Consider the following 24155-nt stretch of genomic DNA (forward strand, 5'->3'; position numbering starts at 1 on the left):
TTTGTTCATTCTTCTGGCAGTCCGTGGTACATTCAATATTCTTCGCCAACACCATAATTCAAAAGCATCAATTCTTCTCCTGTCTTTCTTATTCATTGTCCAGCTTTTGCATATATATGAGGCAATTGAAAGTACCATGGCTTAGGCCACGCACACCTTAGTCCTCAAAGTGACATCTTTACTTTTTAACACTCTAGGCAGCTCAAACCCAGCAGCCACTTCACAGGAGAAAGATGTGGCAGTCTGTTTCCATAAAAATTGTTGTTGTTATTAGGTGCCGTCGAGTTGGTTCCAACTCATAGCGACCCTCTACTTACAACAGAACGAAACAATGCCAGGCCCTGCACCACCCTCACAATGGTTGTTATGCTTGAGCCCATTATTACAGCCACTGTGCCGGTCCATCTCACTGAGGGTCTTCCTCTTTTTCGCTGACCCTCTATCATAAAAATTACAGCCTGCAAATCCTATGGGGTAGTTCTACCCTGTCCTATAGGGTTGCTATGAGTCTGAATTGACTCAATGGCAATGGGTTTTGTTTGGTTTTATGCAGCATCTAGGTATTTCCTGAAGGCCTGCAAAGCCTGTCTTTATCTGGAGTCTCCCTAGCAGAGCCACCCCCTCTCCCTTCTGGGCTTGGGATGGGCCACAGGACTGGCACTGGTCTCACTCAGTGGGCTGGGGAGCCCTGGCTCCTGGCCCTGGAAGCTCCAGGCCCTCTTGGCCTGGTTCTCTCTGTCCCATTCGGTCAGGCTGCCACACCTGTGCTTGTCAGTTAGCACCAATGTCTCCCTGATGTGAAACCTGGCTTCTTTACCTATTGTTTGAATTCAGTGTTTTGCAAACTGCGGGGCCCATCCATGGCTTGGGAAGTCAATTTCCAATTAAAAACAAAAAATTAGAGCCCATCACAGTAATGGTAGGTACTATTTCATAAAATTTTTCCCCTCAAATCTTATATTGTGAAACCTGTGAGAGCTGGAACTCGGCAGGACTGCCTTATTTTTCTTGGTCTCTCAGGTTTTCCACCTTTGACAGGGGACAGTCTTATCACTTTTCTATCACTCATTTTTGTGGAAAATATTTGCATTTTCCTTCTCGGACAGGTTTCCGCCTTATACAGGTTCTGGCTTTTGCAGGTTTTACTGTATATGTGGATCCCTGGTGGCACAGTGGTTAAGAGCTTGGCTGCTAACCCAATCGTCAGCAGTTCAAATCCACCAGCTGCTCCTTGGAAACCCTATGGGGCAGCTCCACTCTGCCCTATAGAGTCACTTTGAGTCAGAATTGGCTCGATGGCAGTGGGTTTGGTTTGGTTTTTGTACTATATATGTAAAATGCATTTCTTAGTTTGGGGCCTAATCAAAAACTATGAAAGCTGAGCTTGTAAACTGTGCATTTCAAGCTGGTGTCTGGATTCCCGTGGGGATATGAGGCATGCTGTTTTTATAGCTGTTGTTGGGTGCCATCGAGTCTATTCATAGCAACCCCATGTGATGGAGAAAAACTGCCCCATAGGGTTTTCTAGGCTGTAACGGGAGCAGATCGCCAGATCGTTCTCCCTCAGAGCCACTGGGTGTGTTCGAACCACCAACCTTTCAGTTAGTAATCAGCACTTAACTGTTGTGCCACCAGGGCTCCTATATGAGGCATACTTAAGTAAAAAAAAAAAAAAAAAAAATGTGATGCACACCGCTTTGTTAGTATCCGGGAGGTCAGGTGGCTGGGTGGAGAAAACCTCAGCTTTGGAGTCAGAACTGGGTCACAATTGTTGCTCTCTCTCTAGTCGTGTGACCTTGGACAACTGAATGGATCTCTCTGAGCCTCAGTTAGCATTATCAGTAAAAGAAAGATAAGCATCCTGGCCTCATAGGATTGCTGTGAGGATTAAATAAAATAATCTACGTAAGGAGCCCTGGTGGCACCCAACAACAATAACATGGATGAACTGAGAAGGAGCCCTGGTGGCACAATGGTTAAGCGCTGGGCTGCTAACTGAAAGGTCAGTAGTTCAAACCCACCCAACGTCTCTTCAGGAGAAAGACCTGGTGATCGGCCTCTGTAAAAATCAACCAGCCCAAACCCATTGCTGTCAAGTCAATTCTGCCTCATAGCAACCCTATAAGACAGAGTAGAACTGCCTTATGGGGTTCCTAATTTTTTTTTTAAGGCTATAAATCTTTATGGAAACAGATTACCACATCTTTCTCCTACAGAGTGGCAGGTGGGTTCAAACCGCCGACCTTTCAGTTAAAGCCGGGGGCTTAAACACTGTACCACCAGGGCTCCTTTTGTAGAGATTACGGCCTAAGAAACCCTATGGAACAGTTCTACTCTGTCACATGGGGTCGCTATGAGTCAGAGTTGACAAACAGTTTTAAGTGACTTGATGGCACCTAACGTGCCTGACCCCAAGGAGACACACAGTGCATAAGGCTCATTTTTCAGTCTTTCGTCTGGGTCATAAGCCATCCTCTCTCTGTGCACAACCAGACTCTCTATACCTCATTCCAGAAAACCCAAAAAAAAAAAAACAAAAAACCCAAACCCATTGCCATTGAGTCAACACCAACTCATAGCGACTTCATCCAAGAGTACATGCTATAAGATGTCACCCAAAATGGCCCTCTTGCTCATCCAAGGGGGGACCCTTCTAGTTCAGAGTTTGCCAGTCTGTGTTCTGTGTGATGACGATAAGTGTTTTCTAGAACAGGAATCTCTGGTCCAGGAAATTTCACAGTCACAGTTCATAGCCATATGAAATCTAACAGCCTGACTCAGGGGTTGCAAACTCAAGTCTACAGGGGCCAGGAAGTCAGGTGGAATGCTTAGGGAGTGGTGGGGTCTGTGTCAAACTGGAAAACACCCACTCCTTTCCCTCTACGAGGTTGTCACCCTGTCGAAATGTGCTGATCAGATTCTCTGATTTTTCAATAGAAGCCCAATATCTGGATTTTTTTTTAATGTGAAAATTTCCAGTTTTTCAAAACACTGTTGTTGCTGTGTGCTGTCGATTCTGACTCATAGCGATCCCATGTGACACAGTAGAACTGCCCCTTAGGGTTTCCTAGGCTGTAATCTTTACGGGAGCGGATCGCCATGTCTTTTCTCCCGCAGAGCTATTGGGTGGGTTCAAATCATCAACCTTAGAGTTAGCAACTGAGTACTTAGCCGTTGCGCCACCATGGCTCCTTCTTTAAAACACCATATTCGCCCAGTGAAACATCTGCAGGTCCAGTAGGGCCAGAGAACTGCTGTTGGCTCTGTTGCCCTAACCCTTTGTGATTCAGCTTACTTATCACTGTCACCTCAGGCTCTCAAGAATATACTTTAAATACAGAATATACGACTCTGATAATATTAAATTTTTCACCTAACGAAGAGGAGGGCCATCATTTTCACCAGATGTTAAAACACCAACGCCACAGGATAAGCATTGGGCAAAACTGACAAGTAGTATTGTTCTGTCTCCAACATCAAAGCCACCCCTAAGACCACTCTTTCTTTAAAAAACAAAACAAAACAGCTTTATTGAGATATAATTCACACATGGTACAATTCATCCACTTAAACTGTACAATTCAATTTTTAAAAAAATATATCCACAGAGTTGTGCAACCAATACCACACAAAACCTTAAAAGAAACCTCAACCCATTAGCAATCAGTCCCCTGTCTCCTTTCTCCCCAGCCCCTGTCAACCACTACTCAGCCTCCTGTCTGTATAAATTTTCCTATTCTGGCTATTTTATACAAACGGAATCATATGATACGCGGCCTTTTGTGACTGGTTTCTTTCACTTAGCATAAGGTTTTCAAGGTTCATCCATGTTGTAGCCTGTATCAGAGCTTCATCCCTTTTATTTCTGAATGATATTTGATTGTACAGCTAGGCCACATTTGTTCTAACTATTCATCAGTTGGTGGACATTTGAGTTGTTTCCACTTTTTAGCTGTTAACAAATAATGCCGCTATAAACATTCGCTCCACGGAAGAAAGAGCTGGTGATCTGCTCCTGTAAAGATTAAAGCCAAGGAAACCCCAGGGGGCATTTCCACTGTGTCATATAGGGTCGCTATGAGTTGGAATCGACTCGGCAGCACCCGACAACAAACGTTTATATATAAGTTTGTGTGTGGACATCCGTTTTCATTTCTCCTGGGTATATACTTAAGAGTGAAAGTGCTGGATCATATGGTAGCGCTATGTTTACCCTTTGGGGAACTGCCAGACCGTTGTCCCAAGTGGCACGGCAGCACCATTTTATATTCCCATCAGCAGTGGTGAGGGCCAATTTCTCCACATCCCCGCCAACTCTTGCTGTTGTCCGTCTTTTTGATGATAGCCATCCTCATGGGTGTAATGAGACATTTATTCTTCCAGTTCACCACACGTTTAATATGGTAGCAAATTTGGTCTGTTGATCTGATTCTTGACATCAAGACCTAAACTTGTCATCTTTTCTGAATTTAAATCATCTTGTAAAAACTTTCACTGATGTTTTTCCTCTCTTTATTTGTATACTGTTCTTTGACTAATGCAAACCCTGGTGGCGTAGTGGTTAAGAGCTACAGCTGCTAACCAATAAGGTCGACAGTTCAAATCCACCAGGATTCTTGGAAACTCTTTGGGGCAGTTCTACTCTGTCCTATAGGCTTGCTATGAGTCAGAATGGACTCAAGGCAGTGGGTTTTTTTTTTTTTTTTTTTCGGTTTTTCTTTGACTAATCAGAGAACAAGAATCTCACTAACGAAAGGTATAATGTTTGTTTTTTACTAACTAGTGAAATGTTCAAATTCTAGAGAACTCACAGGGGAGCCCTGGTGGCACAACGGTTAAGTGCTCAGCTGCTAACTGAAAGGTTGGCGGTTCAAATTTACTCAGCGGCTCCCGTGGGAGAAAGGTCTAGCCATCTGCTTCAGTAAAGATTAAAACCAAAACCAAACCCATTGTCACGGAGTCGATTCTGACTCATAGAAACCCTATAGGGACAGAGTAGAACTGCCCCATAGAATTTCCAAGGCTGTAGATTACCAGGTCTTTTCTCCCTCAGAGCTGGTAGGTTTGCACCACTGACCTTTCTACTTAACCAGCTGCATCACCAGGTCTCCTTCCATAAAGATTACAGCCTAGAGAACTCTATGGGGCAGTTTTACTCTGTCTCAAGGGGGTTAATCTGAGTTAAAAATTGACACGATAGCACCCAACAACAACAAAGTACTGGTATAAATTAGCTTCGGCACCATTTCCTCTGCCTCAACCATCAAGGTTGGCCCACAGCTGAAGTCCCTGATTCCCCCACCTGCAAGCCACACTCTGAGAGAAAAACCTAGGCTGAGGCAGGAAGTGTATTTAAGTAACCCCAAACCACCCTTCCCCTTTTCCACAGACAGATACACGACCTCTCTCCCCTCGGCCTCTGCTCTTTCTCCTCGCCTATCTATTTAGTAGTCATAAAACATCGTTTCAAGTTAGATAAGGTATCAGTGTGGTGAGCAGAGAGGCTCACGTGTGGTGGGACTGGGGTTGGAACTTCGTCTCTCAGCTTCTTGTCTGGACTTCATAAACCGGTGTTCTTTCTTTTCCTGAAGTCCTCTCTCTCTTTTCTCAATCCTCAGTTTAGAAAAAAAGTTTTCAGTCTGTGTGATCTTTAGTGTGGTGACCTGGGCAGACATTTTGGTTTACAGTTTCTACTCCTTCTCAGAAACTGGCCCTTTTGAGCCACAGAGATAACAAGGGAAGTCACATGGCTTGACTTTAGGATTCATTGATTGGGGAGGAATTGCTGCCCTACAGCCAATGAAAGGTTTCAGTCACTTGTGGGATTTTGTTGTTTCACGGTAGAGTTAAATTTCAAAAAGCCCGTTGGAAGCAACCTTTGGGAAGACACTCTTGAAGTTTCCTGTAATAAATTTGCCTTTGGCTTGCCACAGTTCACAGTACCGAACAAGGCATAACCTTGCCTCCTTGTTGTTGTGTGCCATCGAGTTGATTCTGATTCATAGCAACCCTGTATGACAGAGTAGAACTGCTCCATAGGGTTCCCAAGGCTGTAATCTTTACGGAAGCAGACTGCCGCATCTTTCTCCCTCAGAGTGGCTGGTAGGTTCAAACCACCAATCCTTCAGTTAGCAGCTGAGCACTTAACCACTTAAAAAAAAAAAAGACCAAAACCAAACGCATTGCCATCAAGTAAATTCCAACTCATAGCAACCCTACAGGACAAAGTAGAAATGCCCCACAGTGTTTCCAAGGAGTAGCTAGAGGACTCTAACTGCCAACCTTTTGGTTAGCAGCCAAGTTCATAACCACTACACCACCAGGGCTCCTTGTGCCACCATCCCCCACCCCCACCCCCCCACCCCCCGCGGTCAAGTCGATTCTGACTCATAGCAACCCTACAGGACAGAGTAGATCTGCCCCACAAAGTTCCCAAGGAGCGCCTGGTGGATTTGAACTGCCGACCTCTTGGTTAGCAGCCATAGCACTTAACCACTACGCCACCAGGGTTTCCTGTGCCACCATACCAAAGCAAAAACCAAACCCAGTGCTCTCGAGTCGATTCCGACTCAAGCGTCCCTATAGGACAGAGCAGAACTGCCCCACAGAGTTTTCAAGGAGCTCCTGGCAGATTCAAACTGCCAACCCCTTGGTTAGCAGCCATAGCATTTAACCACTATGCCACCAGGTTTTCCTGTGCCACCGTAGGAACTGGTAAATACTAAAACCGTATATGCTAATCTACATTTGAGGTTTCCCCTCCCAGTCCTCCAGTCTTTCTCTCCATTTTTAAGTAATTTAAATGAGTTACAATTGGCCTCTGTCCTCAATCTTGCCCCTCCTAACATTTACTGATTACTTAGTATTATTTTATTTTCTTGCCTTCCGATTTAGAAAGATCCAAATGCATATCTCCAAAGATGGAAGAGGAAAATTAAAACAATACTTCACAGTAAGTACTCTTTCAGTTCTTAATTCATTTTTTCCAACAGACTTTATTTTGTGCCTATGATGGGGTCACCATGAGTTGGAGTTGACATGACAGCAACTGGTTTGGATTTTTGGTTTTATATGCCAAGCACTGTGCTGGGTGCTTGAAATACAAAGATAAGATAGAGATGCAGTGCAGTGGGGCAAGCAGACACCTACCTGGATAGTTACAAATGTGAATACAGTAATTAATGAACAGAGTATCATGGGATCCCTAAGGGGATCATGGCAGGCTTCAAGAAGGACATAGCTATATTAATGAAGATCTGTCTGTCATTCAGTTGGCTAAACTGAATATGGGGGGAGAGTGTTTAGGCTTTTTGAATTAGACAGCTTTACAATTAGAAAACTTCATAACTCTAAAGAAAAATAGACGCTAGTTTGTGGCTAATGATTCATGCTGAAGAAAGGAAGAGTCCCTGGTGGTACAAAGGGTTAAGAGCTCGGCTGCTAACCCAAAGGTTGGTGGTTTGAACCCACCCAGCAGCTCCAAGGAGGAAAGACCTGGCTCCCATAAAGATAACAGCCTAGGAAACCCTATGGGGCAGTGCTACTCTGTCACGTGGGATTGCTGTAAGTCAAAATCGACTCGACGGCACCCAACAACGACATCATGAACAGGTGAACGTCAGGATTGCAAGATTAGGGCTAGAAGTTATAGAGTGTATTTAAAAGTTTCTGTTTCTTTTTTTGTCCTTCTCTGCCTCTACCACGGAAAAACAAATGTACGAAGTACTGCAGTGTAGGTGGGGATTTTTAGGTGCTATTCTCTGACAGGGCCTCTGTGGTGCTTGGGAATTAATAAAGGCACCACTGCCAGACTGAATGAACATGGGTGATGTTTGAAGCTAGGATTAAAATTAAAAAAAAAAAAAAGGTCTAACTAGATTTGCAACCACTGCCCGCATATATAATCAAAATATGAAGAAAAATTCAAGGTTAACAAACAGCACTTGAGGTTTTCTAAGTCATAGTATTAAAGAGATGGTCATAGTTGTCAACAGTTGTTTTCTAAAAAAAAGTTTAATCTTTACAACAACTCTGGAATTGCCTCCATCTTGTAACTGAGAGAATTGAGGCACAAAGAAGTTAAAAACGTGTGCAAGATCATACAGCTAGTAAGTAGTGGAGCTGGGACTTGAACCAAGGCCTATTTTACTCCAGTCTCTATTGCTCACCATACCAACTTGCCAAAATAGAAACCTTGTGTGGGCCCATTGCTCTCACACTGTTCAGTGGCCATAAACTTGCCCTATATTTTTATATGGAGTAAACTGGTGTTGACAACTGGTAAAAATGTTTATGGCTGGGTCAGTGCGAGCCCCAGCATTGCTAATGGAAAATATCGATAGAGCCATCCTCAAATAATAGTCAAGTTTTGATACCATGCATGGCATTTAACATATCTTTAAACATGCTCTTGAATATTTTGCATCGAGAGAATAAAACAGAATTGAAGTAACACCTAGATTTAAATAAAGCATATAAATTGAGTGATGAGTAGAGAGAAGTAGAGAAGGGTATACATGTGAGAAAATAACAATATAAAAGTTAATTGTATTTACTTTTTAAACACTGAGTGAGCAGCATGCCAGTTTTATATATTTTTAATATGTAAATCTTTTTCATGGGCATGCATGCTATACAGTCTCTTCACCAAGATTATAATCCCTGAGATCTAGAGTGTTTTAGAAACAGAAGAAGAAGAGACACTAAAATTGCAGGTCAGGGAAGCCTTAATAAATCTGAGCAAATACGTTAGGTTATGGAAGCTTAGAGGGGATATAAGAAGCCAAATTCACATAAGTGATTGACATTAACTTGGATGTATTACTTTTGGAGGAATTGGCTAGTGGATTTAGAAGTGTATAAACATACCATTGAAGAGTGAAAAAAGGGGAAGTCTGTTATAACTGAATAGGGGTGTGGTCTGCTCAGGGTGAGAAGAGAATAGATAATCAGCTCATAAAGGCCTGATCTAAAAGTACCGCCTTCAGAACTGGCCGTGATAGTATATACTTTCTCTACAGACAGATGAGAAGTATGTATATTAACACCAGCCAACTTGGTGAGTTACAGAAACTGTGCCTGGGGATTGGGGCATATGCACTCTCTGCCTCGGTCGAATCTCCAGGTAACAATACACTCACAACTCCTGTAATCCTAGAGCAGTTACATGGATGGACTAAGTGGTGTGATGGGAGGGGAAGATAGCCTCACAAGGATTCGTTTGATTATAACAGTAATCCACACCAAGTCAAATAAAATAGCCAAAGAGTTTTTTTTTTTTTAAAAAAAGAAGTGGTCTCTAATGAGTGCTCATTCTAGCAGGCCCTCGCAAACGTTTCCTCGTAGAGTCCGCCTTATCAAAACTCAGCGGCTGTGCTTTAATTACATGGAATAATTATTTGATTTCCAGGAAGTTCAGACGGCGCTTTGTATTTAAATACAAAGTTCTAGACATGCTGTGAAACTCGACCAAACCGAGAAAAAGGATGAAACTGAATGCCTGCTGGGTGATTCAAGACTTCAGGGGCTGGGCAAGCCGACGTTTCGGCACATGAGCCCCGAAAAGGGGTGTTTTAAAACCTACTCGCTGTATGTCACTTTCTGCAAGGCGAAATCCTGCCTTTATGGAGATCTGAAGTGCAGTGCAACCCTATGCTGTTGAGGGGGTTCCGTGCTTGGCTGCCTTCACCCCCCTGCACTCGCGGAGACCCCAATTTCCAGGGGGCATGATCTCATCCCGTCGCCCCCACTTTTGAAGGTCTATTAAAAGTCTGGGCCCTTTTATCTCCAGGCTTTGGAGGTGAGTGTGGGGCAGGAAGGGGGGGGGAGGACTGTGGGTGTCTCTTTTGCCTGAGGAGTTGGAGACACTTGTGGAAAAGCCAGGCCCTTTTCGCTCGGGCGGCCGCTCCGGAGTGGGGCTGGCTTGGGTTAGACCATGCACACATCCACCATAGAGCTCTGCTTTCGCGTAGCAGCTGCTGCCTATGCCTCTGCCTCTCCCGCCTCAGCCTCTTTGCCCGGCATACACACACATTCAGATTTGCGCGCTGTTTCAATCCTTGATGACGTGTCCCCGGAGACAGCCAATAGCAGACGGGCTCTGGTCAGGACAATGGGAGGGATCGGGCCAATGAGCGAGCTCGGTGAGTTGGCGGTAGCCAATAGGAGCGGCGCTGGCTGGAGAGTAATGTTACAGAGCGGAGAGAGTGAGGAGGCTGCGTCTGGCTCCCGCTCTCACAGCCATTGCAGTACATTGAGCTCCATAGAGACAGCGCCGGGCCAGGCAGAGCCGGACGGCACTGGGCGACTCTGTGCCTCGCGGACGGTGAGTGTGGGGCCGCGCGGCGACGGGGAGCGCGCCTCGGGCAGCCGCAGGCCCGAGCGGAGCGGGCTCGGCGCGGCCGGGCGCCGGCGGGCCGGGATCCACACAAAGGCAGATGAGGGGGGACGCGGGGGGACCTGCGTGCGGACCGAGCCCGTCCTCGGGCGCCGGGAGTCCGCCGCGCGCCGGGAGCCCGGCCCGGGGCTGCCCGAGGCGCGGGGAAGCCCGGAGCACGAGTTTCCACCCCCGGCGGCGTCCGCGCTGACTGGCGCAAAAAAAAAAAAAAAAAAAAAAATTTTTTTTTAAAAATAAATTTTTTTTTCTAACGTGTTTTCCCCCGGGGCCGAGCGTTCGGCGGCGGCGTGGCGCGCGCGGGCCGGGAGCGGGGAGCGGGGAGCGGCGGCGGAGCGGCGTCCGCGGGGCTGCGGGAGCCATCGCGCCGCCGAACGCCGCAGAGTCCGGGCGCCGCCGAGGCCGCGGGCGGGCGGACGGGCGGGCCGGGGCCGCGCCGGCGGGTGCGGGCGGCGGGCTCGGGCCCGTGTCCCCGGGCGGCGGGCGGCCGGGCGGGGGGCGGCGGGCGCGGCGGCGGCGGCGGCGCTCGCGGGAACATGGCTGACTGGGCTGGCGCTGCCGGCTGGAGAGAAAACAAGGCGGCGGGCGGCGGGGCGGGCGGCGGGGGGAGCGGGCGGCAGTTCCGAGGCAACTTTTTTTTTCCTGCCTTTTCCCCGCCGCGTTCGCCGGGCGGGGGCGGGGGCGGGGAGCGGCGGGGCCGGGGGCGCCTGGGCGGCCGGGCGGGCGGGCGGGGGAGGAGGAGGAGGAGGCCGCCCCGCCCCCGCCGCCGCGCACACGCACACACACACACACACACTCACACACACACAAAGGGAAGGAGCCATGTTCTCGCTCGCGCTCGCCCTCGCGGCGGCGGCGGCGGCGGCGCAGGCGGGGAAGACGCGGCGGCCATTCCGTGCGCCGCGCCGCCCCCATTTCGCGCAGGGGACGCTCCGCGCCGCCCGGCCGCCCCCGTCTCGCTCCTTCGCGGCCCGACGCTCCCAAAATGGGGGGCGGGCGCACGTGGCGGGCGTGCTGGGCGCCGGGCCCCCTCCCCGCTCGGGCGGCCCCCGCCACCGGAGTTTCGGGGTGCGCGGGGGGAGGGCAAAGTGGCGGGAAGGTGCAGATATTTAACGTCGAGCCCCGCCTCACGCTTCACCCCAACTTTTATAGATTAAAAAAAAATACCCTTACGTGGGGGGTGGGGGGTGCGCTTAAAAATTAAAAAACAAACAAAAAAAAAACCCCGAGCAAGTCGCAGGAGTGGCTTTTGTCCCTCATCCTTGTTTACTCGAGAAACTTCAGACCGGACGTGTATAGTCAGAACCGAAATAACAGCTCGTGGCCAAACCGATAGGAAACCGAGCCGCCTCACGGTGGCAGCCGCGCAAATGCCACCGCCACCCCCGGCCGGGCCCAGCTCCACAGCCTCCCCTCCTCCGAGCGAAGTTGGAGGCCAAGGAGAATGGCTTTAAAGTAGTCGCTGGGAAAACTTCCGGGGCGCTCGTTCAGGCCCACGGTTTGGGAAGATCTCCCCTTGGGTCTTGGCCTCTCTGTTCTGTGGTACAAACCCCGGAATCGGCAGCATTCGTCTCCTGATCTTTGGTTTTGATTAAAATGGTTTTGTAGAGGTAAAAATGGTTTAAATGGCCCCTTAAATGCTCACTCCCAGGCGGGTCTGTAAAGAATACTGAGTGCGGAGGCCGTGGTGTCTACACTTTGGAGATTACACTGAAGGACCGTTTGTTTGTTTGTTTGTTTGCTTGGCCTAGCCTCTTTAGGAATTGGCTATCATCGCTGCTGTCTTGTCCAGTCTTAGGAGAGGTTAATGTCACTGCTGTGTTAAATAACCAGTAATTTGGTGCTCATTCACTCCCCCAAGAAGTTAAAGTGCTCTAATGTTACTCCGTTGTTAACATCTTACGGTTTTTATTTTTTTAGGAAAATAACTAAACATGGGCAAAGGAGATCCTAAGAAGCCGAGAGGCAAAATGTCATCGTATGCATTTTTTGTGCAAACTTGCCGGGAGGAGCACAAGAAGAAGCACCCAGATGCTTCAGTCAACTTCTCAGAGTTTTCCAAGAAGTGCTCAGAGAGGTGGAAGGTAAGAGGGCTTAAAGCATACTAGCAAGATAACAAAACAGGTAATAAAATCCAAAAAAGGCCTCAATGATCATTTCTCTAACGTGAGTGGTGATGTTAGAACAGGCTACTAAAAGGCAAAGAGCGCTTGGTTTTATTCATTTTAATACTCGGGGATAATTTATTAAAATTTCGACATTAACTTAGTTTTCCAAATAATTCTTTTGTAGACCATGTCTGCTAAAGAGAAAGGGAAATTTGAAGACATGGCAAAGGCGGACAAGGCCCGTTATGAAAGAGAAATGAAAACTTATATCCCTCCTAAAGGGGAAACAAAAAAGAAGTTCAAGGATCCCAACGCACCCAAGAGGCCTCCGTGAGTATCTTTCCTGTTTTTGTCTTTAAGAAGTGTTTTACAGTAGAATCAGAAATTTAGCAAGCCACCTTGTGGTTTAGAGTGTAGAACCTAAATTTCTTAGCTAATAATGGCTTACGTTGGTACCTGTAGGTGTTGTAAATAAAACTCCCACCTGATGCCAGAGTATTTGAATTACTTACTCCTTCACCAGAAATTTTGACCTTTTTATTTCTTAAGACATTTTATGAGGTAATTTGCAAAATGAGGATTTTTTTATTTTTGGATGTTTAATGTTAATTAGTAGTATACCTAGGAGAGTCACATGTTAAATCATTTTTAAGTTAAGCTTTGGTTATGAAGGCTGTTTAAGAAACAAACCCGTTGCTGTCGAGTCAGTTCTGACTCATAGCAACGCTATAGGACAGAGTCGGACTGCCCCATAGGGTTTCCAAGGAGCGCCTGGTAAATTCGAACTGCCAACCTTTTGGTTAGGAGCTGTAGCGCTTAACCACTACGCCACCAGCGTTTCTGAAGGCTATTTAGCATGTTAAAATATTTCCTTCTCCAACACACAGTAGAGATTAGAGGCAGATTTTATATGGTAGTACAATACACACTTGGGTAGTATTCTTTGTTAGGATCTGCTGACTTAAAATTCTCAAATTTCTCTCTTTAGTTCGGCCTTTTTCTTGTTTTGTTCTGAGTATCGCCCAAAAATCAAAGGCGAACATCCTGGCCTATCCATTGGTGATGTTGCGAAGAAGCTTGGAGAGATGTGGAATAACACTGCTGCCGATGACAAGCAGCCTTATGAGAAGAAGGCCGCCAAGCTGAAGGAGAAATACGAAAAGGTAAGAAGTGCAGGTTCGCTTGGTAGATTGATGGAAAGGTATGCCAGATAGTTAAACACTAGACACATTACCTTAATTTGGCCTGTTCATAAGAGTTTGAGGTGGGTTGTAGTTTTGTTTTCATAGTTTTTAGTCATATATTGTTTTTCAAAGACCACAGTCAAATTCAATTAATGTTTTCAATTTAATGTGTTCTGTGACATATAAATACATGAAAATATTGGTAGCTGCTTTGACTCAAAAACGTCTGAATTATTTCAGTGGTCGGGCACGGCGATTAAAAAGTTTCAAGTCCCTTGATCTATACAATATGTTAATGAAAAAAAAAACCTATAACCCCATCCTTTGAATTGACATATAAAGTACTTCAAGTGAAAATTTCACTTGTCACTTACAGGTTTCTAGTCATTTATTCTGAAAACCGTGATCCATTCTGGACGTTCTTAACCTAATATCGTGGTCAACTGGCACATTTTTGTTTTTTTAAGAGTATGTTACCTACTATGGATGAGAGGCTGGCAGTATTTATAACCTGTAGACTACTTTTTTGCATTCAGAAGGTGGCAGTGTCTACCCTTTAATCAAAGGCTCTGCATTCTGGTTTTAATAAACTGCAGTTAGAATGTGGTATGTAATTGTACTTCAGTGAGGCAGAACGTTGCAGATACGAGACAGGGCCATTCCCTGAGTTATGGATTGCTAATTAATTATCTTATAATTCTATGCATTTCTGGAAGTCCTGGTTATTTGTGGCGTTACAGATGTGTGATCTTGGTGTAACTGGGATCTGGATTTTCGTAAAGATTTGGCATATTCTTACTTCAACTTTTTTTCTTTTTTTAATTCCTTCTCTTCCATACCATTCTCTTCCCTTTATTTTTGAAGGATATTGCTGCATACCGGGCTAAAGGAAAGCCTGACGCAGCCAAAAAGGGAGTTGTGAAGGCTGAGAAAAGCAAGAAAAAGAAGGAAGAGGAGGAGGATGAAGAAGATGAGGAAGATGAAGAGGAGGAGGAGGATGAAGAAGATGAAGACGAAGAAGAAGATGATGATGATGAATAAGTTGGTTCTAGCGCAGTTTTTTTTTTTCTTGTCTATAAAGCATTTAACCCCCCTGTACACAACTCACTCCTTTTAAAGAAAAAAAAATTGAAATGTAAGGCTGTGTAAGATTTGTTTTTAAACTGTACAGTGTCTTTTTTTGTATAGTTAACACACTACCGAATGTGTCTTTAGATAGCCCTGTCCTGGTGGTATTTTCAATAGCCACTAACCTTGCCTGGTACAGTGTGGGGGTTGTAAATTGGCATGGAAATTTAAAGCAGGATCTGTTGGTGCACAGCACAAATTAGTTATATATGGGGATGGTAGTTTTTTCATCTTCAGTTGTCTCTGATGCAGCTTATACGAAATAATTGTTGTTCTGTTAACTGAATACCACTCTGTAATTGCAAAAAAAAAAAAAAAGTTGCAGCTGTTTTGTTGACATTCTGAATGCTTCTAAGTAAATACAATTTTTTTTATTAGTATTGTTGTCCTTTTCATAGGTCTGACATTGTTGTTCATGAGGGGAAGCTAGTCTCTTTTGCTTTTGCCCATTTTGGGTCACATGACTTATTTACACTGTTCATCTTTTCGTATAGTTAGCAGATAGAAAAGCTTTCTCCCACACACCCTGCATACTCATGAGGGGGAGTAATAAAAGTTGAATTGAGACAGTTTTCACCCATAAGTGAAACTCAAATCCTGGTCAGTTGATACAGATTCACATATCCCAGCTACCACATTTTCCAAGTAAAGAGTAACCAGTATCTGTTCATAGGATGGGACTGTTAGAACCACACATTCTGAAAGTCTGTCCTCGAAGGACTATCGGAAGCCATATGTTCTGGTCTTTACATGAGGACTCTACTACATTTTGTGACGCCCATTACCATGTAATGGCAGTTATATTGGCAGTTTCCACATTAAAGAAGGCCTAAGAACGTATCCCCAAAAGCGTGAGCTTAAAATACGAGACAGCTGTGTTAAGTTTTTTGTTGACCTGACCCTGCAAAGGCTCAGAAAATGCTGGCTATAAATGCCTTCCCATTTATCCAAATATGACTGTTCGGAAAAACTTGAGATTCTCCATTATAATTAGACCGCCTTTTAAAACATGCCATATTTAAAATAAGGTATGTGTTGGCTATCTTGTAGTCTGTCCCTTTATAAGTCAAGCTTTGAGGAAAGAAGAAAAAGTTTACATCTCAGTGCCGATCAGTTTATTCAGGTTTGATTTCTAAACCCAGACGTACTCACCAGGGTCATACGTTTACCTGTTCTAGCAGCTTAGGGAACAATTTGGCAATTTTGTGGGTTTTGAGATGATCATTCTCTTAAAGTGCCAGTGTTTTCGAATAGCGTTCTTGTAATTTTACACGCTTTTGTGATAGAGTGCTGTTTCGTTACATGATTTTGATGACCTGGATTCTTTCCCATTTGCGTTTGTTTGTGTATAATTTCAGGAGGAATATTGACATCTGAGTCCTGGATGATACTAATAAACTAATAACTGCAGAGGTTTTAAATATTACTTAAATGGTATTCACTTAAGAATTTTAAGGCTTTGTTATTTTGTAGTTTTTAATAGCTTTTAGTAGCACCTTTGAAATAGGAAGGCTGGCAGACTTTTCCTTTCAGAGGCACTTTATGTTTATAAATAGGTTAATGGGCCGATGAAGGTACCACATATTCCAGGTACTCTTAGGGCGTGCTGTAGATACACACTTAGAAAGAAAATTAGTTTTATTTTCAGAATGTTGAGGGTTAAAGTGATTTTCCAGAGAGAGGCACATGTAAGTGAAAAGCAGGGTAGGTGGTTATAAATTTAAAAGCTCTTCTAGAACATTCGAAGCCAAATGAGAGGACCTCGGTAGAAAGTACGGAAATAGTGTCCTAAAATTCATCCGATGTTCAGCCAAAGGGGACAAATGCCTACTGTTTTCCTCTGATTTTTCATGGGCATTTCTACTATAGCCATGGCCCTACCGCTGTCACATCTGTTGCTGATGTTTGTTGAAAAGTGAATTCTGCCTCAAGGAAACTTCTCTAACCCGATCATTGGGTTTGCAGTGCCTACTAGGCTACTAGTTTCTTGTGAAGATGTTGAGAATGGGGATAAGGTGGTTTTTTTTTTTTAATTTGGGTCATTTAACTGACTTGAGATTTTGACAGCAAAAGGTTGATAAGAACCTTCTTTAATCTGAAAACTCCCATAGTTACATTAAGTGTTCCAACGGTGTCCCCAGAAACTCAGATCTCTGAAACTCAAGCATATGGATAATTTAGTGTAAAACGGAAACATTTTAAACTATAGAAACTCTTAATGTTGAAAAATGGTTAGAGCGTTATGGGGTATAAAGAATTTCTTAAAATATCCAGAAAGGATTAGATTATCAGAATTTTTGTACAAAACTATGCATCTTAAACACTGGTTTGGCCTACTGAGTAAAACTTCAAACTAAAATAATCCCATTTCCTAGGCTGCTTGTGTAGAGGTCAGGAGCTACTGCTCTAGTTCTGATGACCTTCCCTTAAGGTATTGATAATATTTGCCATGTTTATGATTAGAATGAAATCTGAAAAAGAACATCTTTTCTGTGTTCTCAGAGTTAAGAATTTAAAGATAACGATGAAAAGTGCTCATGGTAGTCACTAGACAGGTGTTGCCCTCATTGCCCAAACTAAAAAAAAAAAAAACCCCACTGCCCTGGAATCAATTCTGACTCATAGCAACCCTGTAGGACAGAGTAGCACTGCCCCATAGGATTTCCAACGCTGTAATCTTCACAGGAACAGACTGCCACATCTTTACTCCGCGGAGCGGCTGGTCGGGTTCAACCTGTTTTGGTTGGCAGCCAAGTGCTTTAACCACTGCACCACCAGGGCTCCGTCCTCACTGCCTAGGGCATCGTAAACTCTGCTCAGACATGGTAGCATCCAGCTACGTTGAAAACTGCACGAGAGAGACAACATTGGTATTTCTGAATGAGAAGTGTGGCCAGGTACCTTGACAGCACACAGCATATGACGAAAGTTTTCAGCGTAGCATGCCTCTGAGAGGGTCTAAACTAGTCAGGCTCTTTTTGTGTATGATGGTATGGTAGTGCAGATTTGCACCAATGAAATTCAGCTTAAATCATAGAACTAACCACAGTCGAGTTGCTTAAATACGATGTGTTGCCTTTTATTGATAAGCGATTGTGATAGTTTTTTAAGTTTGTTTTTCATATTTGTGCTTTGTGTCATTTTCAGAGTATCCTTAAAATACCTTTTAAAACTAGATAAAAGCCAGACAGTGGTTTCGATATCTCCCCAAAGATGACAACAATAAAATCCAAGTTCGTTCATTTTCTTATCCCCTTCTGAGAGCAAAGACATAAACAGCAGTGCAAACATTTGCCACAACTTGGGAAATTCCCTGGATCTGAGCCAAGTTGCTCCCTGGAGTAAAGAGGCAAAATGTGGCTGTGTTTTTAGGAACGCTGCTATTTAGCAAGCCACCAAACCCATTGCCATCCAGTTGATTCCAACTCATAGTGACCCTGTAACACAGAGTAGAACTCCCCCGTAGGGTTCCCAGGGCTGTAATCTTTACAGAAGCAGTCTCCCACATCTTTTTCCCGAGAATCAGCTGGTGGGCTCCAACCGCCGACCACTCAGCAGCCAAGTGCTTAACGACTGCCACCAGAGCTCCCCAGCGATCCATCAGGGCACAGAAATACGTAGCACACAACACAGAACAACACAAGTATAACTCAGTGTGTCACACTCCAGAGCATAGAGCCCATCAGTGGGTGTCAGTCTCTTAAAGTAGGCCATACCCGTTGCCCTAGAGTCAATTCCAACTCCTAGCGACCCTACAGGACAGAGTATAACTGCCCTGTAGGGTTTCCGAGGAGCAGCTGGTAGATTTGAACTGCCAACCTTTTTGGTTGGCCCCCAAGCACTTAACTGCTGCACCACTAGGGCTCCTGTACCAGCCGGGAGGAAGTGTAATCACTTACGCCTTTAGGCACACCTGTTGGTGTGGACCTTCCAGGTACATAGTAGTTCAGTTTACTGGGCACCCACTGGAAAACGGGGGTAAAATAAGTCTGGAATAACAGGAGGAATTATGATTGAGCTGCAAGGGAAGGCATGAGGGATGGTGGGCATGTGCTGGCTATGTACGGACTCTGAAAAACAATTGAAAGTCAGTGAAAGAGAGTTAAAGAGCCTTGTAATATTTAAGGAGGTTTTAGTAGTGCAGTGATGAAGCACTTGGCTGCGTAACTAAAAGGCTGGCTGGTGGTTTGAACCCAGCAGCTGCTCTGCGTGATTAGATGTGGCAGTGTGCTTCTGAAAAGATGACAACCTTGTAAACCCTATGGGGCAGTTCTACCCTATCCTATAAGATGTCTATGAGTCGGAATCGACTCGATGGTGACAGGTTTGGTTTGGGGTTTTGGTTTTCCTACAGTGAATCGAGATTTTTCTGGGTTTTTTTTTTTTTGGTTCCATGAAGCAACTATCCATTTTTAAAAGATGAGAAATTAAAATACTGAAATATTGCCATTTGTTCAGAGCCACCTGAATACACACACTGCATGCACACACACACACACAAGACCCCTGAGGTTGGTTATTGATTATTTAAACTGCTGAACTATTTTTCTAAAAAGCGAATGCAATAACTAAATATTTATGCAATCAATAATGTGAAAATGAAGAGCTTCCTTCCCTTTTTGGCATTCCTTGTCCTAGATGGAAGTATCTGGTCGTTTTATCTGGGGAAGGCTTTTTCTAGCAGAGATTGAGCGTCGATTTTCTATGAGCTGCGGCCAACAATTTTGAAAAAGGAAATAAGGCTACAAGGTATAACAAGGATTATGTGAGCCAGATTCTGGGCACTAGGAAACAGGTCATTTGGAAGCGTGGAATGGAAACAGAATAAAGTTCATCTCTGCTTCTCTTCCTTGCTGGAGACGGTAATTCAGGGTAAAGATCACAGCCCAGGTGCAGTTATCAATGCCATAGTATTTATAGGCTTTAAGGTGAAATTAAACTTAGTTCCTTAGAGTTACATAGAATCTCTAACTACAGACTTTAACCTATATTTGCTTGTTGGGCTTGAATTAGAGAGTTATAAAACATCCTGATCATAACCAGGTGTGAAAACTTAAAAAAAAAAAAAAAATCCTAACACCAAATAGTAGGGGCCCTGGCAGTGCAATGGTTAAGGGCTCAGCTGCAGACTGTAAGGTCAGCAGTTCCAACCCACCCGCCTCTCTGCAGGGGAAAGACCTGGTGATCTGCTCCCGTAAAGATCAGAAAAAAAAAAGCCAACCCCACTGACATCGAGTGGATTTCGACTCCTAGAGACCCTACAGGACAGAGTAGGACCACCCTGTAGGGTTTCCAAGGCTGCGATCTTTACAGAAGCAGACTACCACTGCTACATCTTTATCCCACTGAGCGGCTGTGGGTTCAAACCACAGACCTTTCCGTTAGCAGCCGAGCGCTTAACCACTGTGCCACCAGAGCTCCTTCCCATTCCCATAAGATTACAGCCTAGAAAACCCTATGGGGCAGTTCGGTTCTGTCCTCTAGGGTCGCTATTAGTCAAAATTGACTGGATGGCTCACAAAAACACCAAGTAAGTATCTACTGGGTATGGGTTTTCTTTTATAAAGAGAAACTGGAGGCTCAGTTACCCCCCCTTCGGGTGCCAGTGTAATGCCCAGGGAGGTATGAAAAGTAAGAACCTGGAGGCTAGTCAGCAGGGATATGACAGCCTCCCCGCTGCTCTCCTCAGAGTTTCCGGGAAGTTGGTCTTGCTCTGTCATCTGGCTGGGGCACAGGGAATACACTCAAGCTCAGAAGCCAGAGGCAACCAGGACGGCCTCTTCACAAGAGTGACAAGACTTGTCATGGCTTCAAGGGCATCCACTGAACTCAGCGTAGCACTAGTGTGGGGTCTAGCATGTTCTGGGTGACGGGGTCTGGGACTATTTGCACCCCCACAGCGTGTTTCCCTGAGTGGTGGACAAAGGCCCATGGAGATCCTGAGGCTTGCTCAGTGACAACCCCTCCCCCAGAAAAAAAGCCAAATCCTCTGCTGTCAAGTCAATGCCAAGTCATAGCGACCCTATGTGACAAAGGAGAACTAACCCATGGAGTTTTCTAGGCTGTAATCTTTATGGGAGCAGATCGCCAGGAGCCGCTAGTGGGGTACAAACTGCCGACCTTTGGGTTAGCAACCGAGCACTTAACCACTGAGCCACCAGGTCTCCTCCCAAAGTAAAAAAAAGCAATATCAAAAGTATCTAATCTGGGTGTAGAGAAATGCCCAGGGCAGTGCCAGGCTCGCAGTAGGTGCAAAAGAAGAGTGAGTCCCTTTGCCTTCCCTTTAAGGACGGTTGAGGAAGGGCCCCCACCAGAGGCTTCCTCCCTGCCCCGTACGTTCACGCCTGGATTCTCTTGCCATGGCTACGATTGTTAACTCGCAGGCCCAGCCAGTGCACTCTGCCATTGCTGCGAGTCCTTGCTGGCCTTTTCCTTTCATTTAGTTGGACTTAGTCAGAAAACTTCCAAACAAAACAAAACAAAAATACCCCCAGCCATATCGAAAGTTATAAGCTACCCAATTCTAAAGAGCTAGGCTGCCCCAGAAGAATGGGCGCTGCTTATGTGCCCTTAGAAAACCAGCTCTGATCTTCCAAAAGCAGAAAGGGTTGCAAGGTTTACGGAACACACTACAATCGCTGTTTAAAACCCTTTGCCCTTAGTATAAACGGAATTTGCATTCACTGGAGAAGAAAACAAATAAGCAATTAAACAAAAATCCACAAATCTACTCCACTGCCGTCGAGTCCATTCCGACTCATAGAGACCCTATAGGACAGAGTAGAACTGCCCCATAGAATTTCCAAGGAGCGCCTGGTGGATTCGAACATTCTACCAGCCAGAAAGATATTAATATGTTATAGTTACATACATATATATGTATATATAACATATTATATAACATGTTATAACATATATATATTTTATATATCAGTATGAAATGTGTTCATATAATATATACAAATATATTTTATATATAATATGTGGTAGTATTTATACACAGAAATATATTTGTATATAATATATGAACATATTTTATATGTTTATAAATATATATTATATATAGGTAAATTTTTGTTTTATTAAAATGGCAATATATTTATAAACATTCTATCCACAAACTGCTCTTCCACTTGACAGCCTGTCCTGAAGAAAGGTTTATGTCATCATGTATTCTTATACCATACCATGTCGTCTTTTAAAATAACCATGAATGATTTAGTCCGTAGCTTACAATTTTTTGCAAACATGAATAAGGCTAGGGTGCTATGTTATATCCATACCTTTGTGCCCATGGTTATATTATTAGGATATGAATCCCTCAAAGTCGGATTGCCGAATTAAAAGATGAGCCAAATTTGGTGAGTTTTATTTACCAAGCTACCCTCAAAGTTTTTATCCAAATATAATAGCTTTTTGGAAGGCTATTCAGACAGTTTAGACAGAGGAGGGTCATGGTTTCTTAGCTTTTATAAAGGCTCAAACCTACAGGAGTGGGGGAAACCGTGAAAGAGGTAAACCTTCAAAAGGAAGCAGATAAAAAGCCCGAAAAACCTGGAGAGCCATTGGGTCGAAATGTCCATTCCCCTTTGTACTTCTGTTATTTTACTGCTTTGCCGGCAGGTTGAAGATTCACAGACGGAGCTGTAATGTTCAAGTAATTGCAAAACTGCAGAAAGAGAAGGTGTAGATCAACTGGAACCGGAGGGAGAACTTCGACACGTTTGCAAAAGCAGCAGAACTTTCTTGCTTTTCATTTTCTTGTGTCACTGTCCTTTATAGAAATCTGCATCATTTTCACAATTTGCTAAGGTTTACTAATTAGTAGGAGCCCTGGTGGCACAGTGGTTAAAAAAAAGCTAAGAGTGGTTTGGCTGCTAACCAAAAGGTCGGCAGTTCGAATCCACCAGCCGTTGCTTGGAAACCCTACGGGGCAGTTCTACTCTGTCCTATAGGGTCGCTATAAGTCGTAATCCACTCGATGGCAGCGGGTTTGGTTTGGTTTTGGATTTACTAATTCGTAAGTTAAAAAAAAAAATTTTTTTTTTTCTTTTAAGTAATGCTTTATTATTGTGGTTGTTGTTAGCTGCTAAGAAGTGGATTCCATTCCGACTCAGGGCAGCCCCACGTGTGCAGGGTAGAACCGCTCCATATGGTTTTCAAGGCAGTGAGCTTTTGGAAGCAGATTGCCAGGCCTGTCTTCAGAGGTGCCTCTGGATGGGTTCAAACCGACAGCTTTTTGACTAGTAGTTGAGCACCTAACTGTTTATGTCACCTGGGGATTCCAAATACATACTTTCTATATTACTTAATATATACTTTTAAAAAGGCTAATTTCATTTTCTTGTATGATTTTAAGGCCAAAACACAGGTCAACAGTTCTTCTGGGGAGTAGGTGTTTTGTTTAATGGTTGGCCAAGAGGTCAATACGAAATGGGATTAATTACAGAAAATTATTCTTCCAGTCAACTCTATAGGAACCTATTTCATACATTGATGAGATTGGATTTCATATCAACAGAGCCAACCAGAAAACAGTGTAAATTTCACGCATTCCTTTGAAGTACCTCAATTTTAGAGGTCAATATTGCAAAATTTCATGTCATGAATTTATACATATATTGAGCCTCTATAGATTATAAGGAGCCATTAGAAATAATATTGATTTTATTTTTTAAAGTTAGAGATGTCGTTATACAATAATTATACTGTAAATACAAACCTTGAAGTTAAAAAAAAAAATCTCAAGGATTTTTAGATTAGAAAATAAGAATTAACTAACCTGGAAAAAAAAAGAGCGATGCAATTTTTTTTTCTTTCTTTATTAATATTATTATTTTGCCCTTATATCTTCACTTCTAGGCCTAATGTAATTTGTCTCATCTTCAGGATCAAGCAGTCTTAGTTACCTACCTACCTACCCATTGCCGTCCCGTCGATTCCAACTCATAGTGACCGTTTAGGACAGAGTAGAACTGCCCCATAGGGTTTCCAAGGAGCAGCTGGTGGATTCGAACTGCTGACTTTTTGGTTAGCATCCATAGCTCTTAACCACTGTGCCACCAGGGCTCCCGAGGTCTTAGTGGGCTATTAATAGATAATGCTTAAAACCTAACTAAAAAAGTTATAAAAACATTTCCATTTTAAGTTTTATTACCAATATCCCTTTTTTTTTTTTTAATGGGAAAATTATTAAGAAACTGCTGGTACAAACAGAATTTAACCTCAAAGTCTATCTTCACTAAGCCCTCATGCCTCCACAATCAAAGTATCTGTGGTATATACGAAAAAAAGAATAAGTGAACTGCAAACCTTCTCTCGCCAGAGCTTAACCGTGTAACT

General features: G+C 44.1%; 1 protein-coding gene across 2 annotated transcripts; it reads left to right on the forward strand.

The window, feature by feature from the left end:
* The first annotated feature begins 10192 nt into the window (after positions 1-10192).
* On the forward strand, positions 10193-15190 carry HMGB1 (high mobility group box 1). Of its 2 annotated transcripts, none has more exons than XM_064275284.1 (5): positions 10193-10324; positions 12314-12477; positions 12686-12831; positions 13490-13664; positions 14550-15190. In XM_064275284.1, exons 2-5 carry the CDS (start codon positions 12328-12330, stop codon positions 14724-14726), a joined length of 648 nt encoding a protein of 215 aa, XP_064131354.1. In that variant the 5' UTR covers positions 10193-10324; positions 12314-12327; the 3' UTR covers positions 14727-15190. The 2 variants fall into 2 exon arrangements, with proteins under 2 accessions (XP_064131354.1, XP_003414007.1); XM_003413959.4 differs by lacking the exon at positions 10193-10324 and adding an exon at positions 11758-12003.
* The last annotated feature ends 8965 nt before the right edge of the window (positions 15191-24155 follow it).

Source organism: Loxodonta africana, chromosome 23 (assembly GCF_030014295.1).
Source record: "Loxodonta africana isolate mLoxAfr1 chromosome 23, mLoxAfr1.hap2, whole genome shotgun sequence".
Taxonomy (NCBI): domain Eukaryota; kingdom Metazoa; phylum Chordata; class Mammalia; order Proboscidea; family Elephantidae; genus Loxodonta; species Loxodonta africana.